The sequence below is a fragment of the Limulus polyphemus genome, unplaced genomic scaffold (genome assembly GCF_000517525.1).
Source record: "Limulus polyphemus unplaced genomic scaffold, Limulus_polyphemus-2.1.2 Scaffold1613, whole genome shotgun sequence".
In the NCBI taxonomy this organism is placed as follows: domain Eukaryota; kingdom Metazoa; phylum Arthropoda; class Merostomata; order Xiphosura; family Limulidae; genus Limulus; species Limulus polyphemus.
In genome coordinates, this window is record NW_013667223.1 from 61,161 (window position 1) to 70,659 (window position 9,499).

The window sequence follows — 9,499 nt, forward strand, 5'->3', positions numbered from 1 at the left end:
CACAATACGTTTATTCTTGACGGCAGTTCACAAGACACGACACGCCCACTCACCAACGCCTGTTATGCAACACTGCCAGTTGCCACGTGATGAAAGCTAGTGCCGGTGTTAACATGCCGTTCCAGCCACGTTTGTTATGTGTTTTAAACGCGTGCAAAACTTGCGGACCAGAAGCTAGTTGCAAGAAAAGTAACTTATAACTATCATAATAATGTCGCAACGAAACAAGCAGAGTGTTCGTAAAGAAATGGTATAATATAGTAACTTAGTATACATTTGCTTTTCATATCTGGATAAATTTTTCAGGAATGCTATGGAGCACACCTGAAAAAGCTCTGGGGCGCACCAGTGCGCACTGTTTGAGAACCACTGGTTTAGACTGTAGTTTATAGAGTTTAACTCTTCAATGCAAAATTCTATGTTAACAAAAATAATGTAATTTATAAGACATACAAATAAATTTCTCCAAGATCTATAAAACAAAAAAAATACAATTGTCACTTAAAATGTTTCTTTTGTGAATTAGGTGACAGTAGTTTATATTTTTATAAATATATAATAAAAACTAACCCCTGTGTTTTTTGAAACCAGTCATTTTCAATCAAGTTGGCTGTGTGAATTACAATTCTCAATCCTGAGTCATAGAGCAGCAACATCATCTTTCTGAAACAATCGTATTTGAGTGATATAAAGATTACCAAGACTTCTGATATGAAAATACTTACATTCATCTTATAAATATATCTAAATATTGAATAAAATTACCTTAATGGTATATGTTAACCAGTATAATAAAGTAAGAACTTAAGTTACATGATACTTTGGAAAAGTAATGAGAACTATCAGTACTGTTCAGTTAAAATAAAAATCAACCAGCTTTTGATACTTAATCCATTACACATTACTAATTTTTATTTTACTCGCATCGTGAAACATCCAGAAGAATTCATAGCAAAAATCTTCACATACTAAATTTATTACAGCTCCAGTTGCGTTAATGAAAAACAAATCATAAACTCTAAACGAATTAATCTTAAAAAAATATAGAAATTATAGTATCATAGTTAAAATATTAAAAAAATCTATTTTTAAACAGTTTTTCTTGAAAGAATTTGAAATTTTCAGGGAGAACTTTGGTAACAAGCAGAATGCTATATTTAGAGATAAAATTAGAGATAAACAGTTGAACGACAACTTTTCACCAGATTAACCTGGTATTATCAATAAAGGAGACATAAAATGCTGGAAGCTTGTATGTCAGTATGTTAACCATATAACCATCAAAATTAATGAAGATAAAACCATATATTTTAGTATAATATTAAGTTACACACTTTCAACAGTCAATGATAAGCACACTTACGTATGATGAGTTCCATACATAATCTCAAGTTTAGCCTAAAACAAAGTAAATACATATTAGAAAAAATATACTAATGTATAAGATATAGCAAAACATAATAATTCCATTTTTGTACATTCATAAGTCTTATTCAGTAACAACATCATGCTATTTGAAAACCGAGTATATTAATTACTGTTAACAAAATACCCACTAGTGATCTTAATACTTTACATGAAAATACTTCTTGAAGCTATGCAAGTTATATTGCATATAGTTTCACAAAAACAATTAGCAAATGCCAAGAAATTTTTAATTTCATATAACATTTTAAATATTTTGTATCTTTAAGTATTTAAGAAAGTTAAGTTGGTAGAGGAATTTGCATACTGTATACATTTAAACTAGAAATCTTAACCTTACATTACACAAGGTGATATTTGGAAAAACTGATGCTGCCTTTTCAAGTGCACTCTTGCTCCCTCTCTGCTCTCCATGAACAATCAACAGGGGACATGATCTGAAAGGTGTTGAAAAACTAATTCACTTATTCATTCATTTGCGTACTAGCAATTCTAAATAAAATCAAATAAAAAAGCTGAATGCTGCATCTACTAGGATTTACTGGTCAATATCAAGATAGATTGCTACAATTAATAAGGAAAATTAATGATACCAGTATGAAAATAAGCCCTATCGTCAACTTGCTAGATTTTATATGAGATGGTCCAAATAAAAGAAAAAGAAGAGTAATATAATATAAAAACATTAGATTAAATGAATCAAATAATTTCAAGGTTTTGGCAAATACTCCTTGTCAAACATTGTAAACTGTGGTTAGAAACGTACTGTGACAACTAAAATATAATTTTAGAGTGAGAATGTCACCATGTAGAGAACATCAAGGTAGTCCTAATTTTTATTGCAGAATTTGTGTTCAGCTTTCATCTTTTTGGTTTAGAGTAATGCACCACTGATGTTTTATACCCATTTCAATGGTGATATTAATTACAATACATATTATCAACCTCACGTTTTCATGACAACAGTTTCAGTTATCTCTTCTTGGGGGTTAGACTGTAGTCCAGAATATTTCATAATTCAACATTCAAACTGTTGGTTGTTACTATACTCTAGAAGCTTAAGATATTTAGAAATTAACAGACCATAAACTTTGCATGTTATTTTCAGGTTACAATCTAGAAGTTTTCACGTAAGAACAATTATATACCACAGCCCATGAGATTCTTAGGTTTACAATCCAAAATATTCAGTTCAATAACGTTGGCACATTAATTGTATATTGCAATGAGGTTTATATTCTGAATTCTTCCATTGCATCTTACACATAATCATTTTCGTTGTATCTCAATCTCAATTTGGTACTTGTATTCTGAAAGCTAAGACAAAGAAGACTGGCACCTTGGAAGCCAGATGAAATGTACAATGCCATACCAACATAAAAAAACAGGAGGTTAAAAGGTTGTTACTTGTTGTGTGTTTTAAATAAAAAAAATTTAATATCCATATCAGCCATTTCTACTTTATATACTTTTAATAATTTTTCTTTATTATATGTTTTTGTTTTGTACATTCATAAAATGACTAATATTTGCAAATTTTAATGCAATATTAATTTACTGACTGTTATTGTTCACTGAAAATCGATGAGTACATTAACATTCGTAATTTATCACATGGTTAAAATGCTGGTATGAATGAATAGATCAAGAATACTGCTTCACAAGTGTTTGCCCTCTGATTTGATTTCAGATGTACCAGTGCCTGTGAAAATTTACATTGGAATATAAACTTAGGGAAGTAAGAAGTGTGCAGTTATACAAATATAACGCATGCACAATGAAGAAAAAGTAAATTTACAGTTTACTTAACACTAAAAAATACAGTTACACAAATTATAAATTACAACAACACTATGTAAAAGCAGTAATTTTTACATATTACTCAATATTAAGAATTATCGCTGGAAGGCCCGCAAGCCAGGCTGATCAAGCAGCCTCCTTATGAAGAATGCAGGTGTGAGAAAAGGATTCCTCCCAGAAAGGAGTGATGAGAAGCCAATCATACGTGTAATAATGAAACAAAGCAGGCAAATGTCCACATGAGCAAATAGATACACAAGGAGCAGACACAATGCCAAAATGAAGAGTACAGAACTGGAAGATCCAATCCCAATGGACCAAACAAAGAAAATGTCTGGAGAGCAGAGCAATTGGAGTGTGTAAAAGGGTATAAGAAACAATGACCTTGATCATCTACATTATACAGTCTGGGTGAAAAGAGCCACTGGAGAGAGAGAAAAGAAATCCTTCATACGAAACTGAGAAATGACAGGTAGAAAACTGGACATCAGTCCCCAGTTTTCTTGGGGACCACAAAAAGACAAGAGTAAATACCCTCTCAATGACGTTCTTGGCTAAGAGATGTGAAAACAGATCCTTGAAACACTGAAGTGAAAGGGTAATAGAGGGAGGAGGAGAAAAACAGAAAAAGGTTGGGATGTGGAGAGATAGGATGTGTGTGAGAACCTGAAGAACTCATCTGTGACACAAAACTGGGAACCAGATGTTGGTTCCTGGAGGTACTGGTGTTGATTGTGTTTGACATACACACATAATGATATGAGTCCTTGGAATGGAAGATCTTCTCCCCTTCCAATTCTTGTGTCTGAAATGAAGAGTAGAGGACCCTCATCCTACCATGGGCCAAATATTCCTATCATGGTACTGTTGGTATTGGTTGTGGTTGAACTCTCTCTTAGGGTCTGCCACACCCTAGCCACTCTACACTAGGAGTCCCTTCTAATTTCTTGGGTCCCTTCTATGAAGTTTGCCCTTACTGCAACACATCATTTTCACGAGTGAAGAGTATACCTGGCTCAGAAGTGGTGCAGTCTCCCATGAGTGTGTCTTACATACACTATATTCACAAACCTCATGGACTTCATTTGGGCACTTTCTTAAGGGGCTCATCTTACAACAGTCCCTCCACCAGGTCAGTGTGGGATTCTAGCTATTCTGTGATAAGAGGTAAGATATTGTACCAGAAGTTAAGACTTTCCTACACTGAAAATGTATTTCTAATATATTCTTACCACACTTTCCACCCTTCCTCACCCACTGCAGGTGTCTTTTCCTTTTCTGTTACTCAATCTCAAAGTGATTTTGGAGTAAGCTGCATAGAAGGAGTCAACTGTGCTAGAAGTTGTGTTGCACTCCTATTGATGGAATATTGTTGCATGCTATCATGCAGCTGCCTCATATGAAAATATGTGAGGATAGGTGGAAGTATCGAGGCTAGTGGCAAGCAAAACTTTGCACATATATATATAGATGGCAGTAGAAGTTGGTAAGAGCTATTCTATGAGAGGAGTTAATAATCTATCGAAATACATTTAGAGTCTATGAAAATGTTAACTTTCTTTACCCTCCATTGGTCCCTTTTGCCTGAACTGTGGATGACCAAGGTTGTTTTGGATGCATTCCTGTACATCCATATCACAGCATCCTCACAACATTTCTTTTGCTTCAACCATCTGGATCATATCTTTCAGTTTTGAGCTCTTCCATTTGGTATTGGCTGGGACTACGATTCCATTTTTACATGGAAGTAAGGCTTCTATTGTCCTACTCCTGAGAAGAGTCTTCCCTTCATACCTCCTTTTTTTTTCTGAATGAAGATGCCTGTATTGGGTGGCTCATCAAAAATTCCAAATCTTTCCTCACTCCCACCCAATAGTTTGCTCATCTGGGAGTTGTCTTCACCTCCTTCTCCCATCTATCTGCAAGCTCTGTGACTACTAGTTGTCAAGATTTTTTCTTCTCCTACTTCGACTTCATGTAAGGTTCTATTGGTTTTGGAGAAGATAGCTTCAATGAAACTGCTTATCTCTTTTGGCTGTGAATATATTTGCCTCTTCCAGTGGTCCTTGCATAACCAGTGGGACCATTCACAGGAACTTTTGACCTCAATGGTTCACTTATTTCCTCTTCTACTTGAGGATCTGTATTGGTGACTGGAACGATACAATAATACCATCAATGTTTCATTACCTCCACCTAAATTAGACTCACTGATTCTTCCCTCTCTGGTTGCAGAGGATCTCTGAATAACAATTTTACATCATGCACATGGACCCAGGATTAGTTCTAACTCCATATTAATGTGCTTGAATTTCTGGCAATCCCTCAGACATGTTCCCATTTCTTATCCCTCCTAGTGGATCATTTAGTTATGATCCATTCTGACAACACAACATTGACAACTGCCGAGGGGATACGAAAACCAGAGCCGTTGCTTTCAAACCCTGGACTTTCTCTATTGGACCAATTCTCAATGGGTTTGTTTCATCGCATGCCATGTGGTGGGTTCTATGAACCTGGTTGCAAACCTCCTCTCCACATCATGTTCTATTAACAGTATGATCTCTTCACCCTCTGGTTTTCCATTTGGTGTGCTCTTTCGTGAGGAATACACTCTATGATACCTTTGCCACCCTTCTTAGTTCCAAGCTTCCTCTCTTCTGGTTTCCTGTTTTTTATCCATCAGCCTTGGCTGTTGATGCTTTCAGCAATGACTGGTTTCATTTCTTCCTTTATCCATACCCATCTCTCTGTCTTTTATCTTGGGCCCTGGTCTTGATTTATAACATTTCTTGTGTCCTCTTTATGGTGCCTTTAGTTACACTGCCTGACAACCGAACCCTCTCTTCCCCTACCACTGATATCCTTTCTCTTGCTTCAACCTCACACATTTGTTCCACCAAGGGATCTCATCCTTCCATCTTCACATTTGGGATTTTTCAGTCCACTGCCCATAGAACAAGGCTCTCTAATCATGTTCCTTTTCTCCTTTCTCAATTACTGTCATCCTTATTCTTTGCCCATCTACTAGCATAAGTGAAGTTTATTTCATTGTTAGTCCATCCATCACAACCTTTCTCCTGACTGTTCTACTGTCAGCCGTCTCTCAACTTTCTTTGCTATACTGTTCAACCATAACCATGGATTAGCTGTCCCCACCCACTGCCAGTTATTAAGTGGCCTTGTACACAACATTTTGTTTTTTGTGATAACACAGAGTGTATTCCTTCCCCATTCTCTCCATCTTGTGTCATTCCTTTCTTCTCCATAGACCTTGTCACCTTGCTCCCATGCCTGACTGGATCACCAGTGTAGTTCGATTCACTCTGACCTCTGAACCTTTTGAGCCATTGGCAACTTGAAACTTATCCCTATGACCTCCAACTAAGCTATCAGAGTGAAAGTAACTTCTGATTAAGAAGTTAGCACACAGGATCACATACAAAAGTTGTAATGGTTTTCAAATGAGACCCAAATCTTGCGTGCTTGCGAATAGTTCACTTTTCTTCTTCAGGAGAACAAAGGGAGGTAACATCACTCTTGTCATATTTTGTTACAAAAAATAAAACTTGTGGGTGAAATTGTTTGAAATTTGAAAGGAACTTTCCTAAAAGTATATTTCCAAAAAATAAAATAATCTAGTATTTTCTGTTTTTTTTAAATAAAATTTGTTATTTAATGTAGTTATTTGCACTGACTCTGAATAGTTCATCTGCAAAGTGATTTCCATGTTAAATATAAAAATACTAACTTTTATCTTATAGTTCTTACATTTCACTAGCATAATCTTTAGAATCTCCTAAATGATATCAAAAGATTTTTTGTAAGGTAAATGTTTATATTTTATTTTCCATTTTCTCTACAACATCACAACCTCTAGCTATTTTCATCACATACAGTGCAATGAAATATTTAAAATCAAGAAACAGAAATATGGATGTACCTTTTAACTCTTTGTTGAATAATCTAAGAATATCTTCTTTGGGTCACATGCATAATTTTCTATCAAATATGTTGATGATACATTTGCTGGCTTTGTTTCCGGACAAATGATTGAACAGTTTTTTAGTATTTTTATATTCACTGCACCCTAACATAAAATTGAGAATGAGGGTGAGTTATCTTTTCTCAATATCATGGTTAGTAGGGTTAATAATGCCTTTAAAACGAAGGCATTTAGAAAGGAAACTCATACTGATTTGTACTAGAACTGGTCGTCAGCTCATCACAAATCTCAAAAAATAGGGATTATAAAAACATCATTGGCTATTGCAAAAACTAATTGCAGTTCAAAAGAAGAGCTGGATAAAAAAGTACATTATCTGTACTGGTGAAGAGGAATGATAATTGTATTAGTGTGGTTAAAAAATACTTATGAACTCATAAATTGATAGAAAATAAGTGAAAGTATTCAAATAATTTAGTTTATTGTGTAATTCCTCATGTACCTGGCTTATCAAATACAATAGAAAGTATGTATACACGTCCAGCTGAAGGAAGTTTTGTTTTTTTACCAGGGAAAAAAAGATTTATATAATCTTTAAAAATAGAATTAAACCAACTACTATTGAGAAAGTAGTAGTTTATAGTGTAGAATGTACAGACTGTAATAATATCTATATAGGGGAGACTGGTAGAAATTTAAATACTAGAATAGCAAAACATAGAAATGCTCTGTCACATGTCTACCAACATTTTGAATACACAGAACGCTGTAATGAAAATAAAAATGTTAGAATTATTTGTCGAGAACCTAATATTAATAAACATAAAATAAACCATTTTAATAAAGGAATACAAACCTTTAATAAATAAAACACAAGGAGTAGGCTTATACTTATGCTAGCTCAAGGTTATGTGGTTGATGTCACCAATTGGGTGTACTTAAGTTTTGTGTATAACTGTGCTGAGTACCTGATGATACCACGTTAACACTGGTGAAATGTTTTTATTTAAATAATGAAGTTTTCCTATCCCATTTTAAATGTTTTGAATTTTAAATTTATGAACTTATTTAAATGTTTCATGATAATTTTTTAAATCACAAAACAAAATCACATTTAAAAGGCTTTTTATACTTGTTACTAATTGTTTTATTAAACAAAAATCTAAAATATTTCAAATCAAAAAACAGAGACAGTCAATCAAACCATAAATTGACTTTCTAGGTCCTAAGGTGTCATTATCAGATATAACCATTACAAAATAGTAATGTTTACTGTAAAGAAGACAAATTACAATTTGACAAAGGTGCTGAAAATGACACACAGTGACATTCTATTTGTATGTCACTTAAAAGTTCTTGTAAGTGTTGAAATCTATTTGTTTTAGGATTCTGCACAAAGCTACACAGAATCATTCCTAATTCTGGTACAAGAGGGATGGCAACTACTCAACAGCACCCACTCTCACCTTTTGGGTTACCCTTGTTTCACTAAACTGTGGAATTTTAAAGTCACTCTTGTAACAGACTCAAGTCCCCAAAATGCAGAATGTACTTTTATCATACAAGGTTACTGTACATTATACTGAACAACAGTTCTCAATGACAAAAGTGACAATCAATTACAATTTTGAATTTGTATTTCCAGTATTAACTTTTAATGACTTACATTGAGTTCATAACTTGCTCTTGAAGTAATTTCTTCAGTATAAAAACTTGAGTACAAAATGCAATTGGATGAATCAAGCCAAAAGCACAATCACTAAGCAACAGCTTCCAAGTATGGTTTATTTTTAGGTTTCAAGTCTTTCTAAATTACATGTTATTAAAATAAAAAATTATAGTACAAAAAATATTTCTATCAACAGCTGTTTTAGCATATTTGATGACAAAAGAAATAAAAATATTTACAATAAAACTTATAATACAAACATTTCATGCTTAATATAAATCGATAATCACAAGACAAGTTTTTTCAGATATCTTGCTTATACTAACCTGTATTCTGCTGGATATTGTTTCATTAGCCATGGAATATCTGTCATATAGTTAAACTGCAAAAAAATATTAAAAACTTAACTTTTAATAACATTTTAAACAATGTAAATTAACCAATCTTACATTTCCTAAGAAATGTATTTACTTGAATCCATTATTTGAGAAAAATAAAAGAGAAAAATGAAAAAGTTAATTCTATCTACAAAATAAACTGTCTGTTTGCTAAACTTTTCACTTTTCCTTCTAAAATCCTCCTAAAAAACAAACCAAAGACAAACTGCTTAATTAATGAACAATTTGGAAATTTAAGTCTATAATCTGTAAGTGAAAAAT

General features: G+C 33.4%; 1 protein-coding gene across 2 annotated transcripts in view; it reads right to left on the reverse strand.

The window, feature by feature from the left end:
• The window catches only part of LOC106464295 (tyrosyl-DNA phosphodiesterase 1-like), a 99,561-nt gene that overhangs the window by 33,745 nt on the left and 56,317 nt on the right, over positions 1–9,499 (reverse strand). For both annotated transcript variants that reach the window (XR_002611713.1, XM_013924423.2), the window contains exons 4-7: positions 9,167–9,222; positions 1,766–1,862; positions 1,364–1,398; positions 571–663 (exon numbers count right to left, since the gene is read on the reverse strand). Coding sequence is in view for 1 of the 2 variants with exons in the window: in XM_013924423.2 (XP_013779877.1) it covers positions 571–663; positions 1,364–1,398; positions 1,766–1,862; positions 9,167–9,222 (281 nt within the window). In the remaining variant the exon portion in view is untranslated. The remainder of the gene's footprint in view (positions 1–570; positions 664–1,363; positions 1,399–1,765; positions 1,863–9,166; positions 9,223–9,499) is intronic.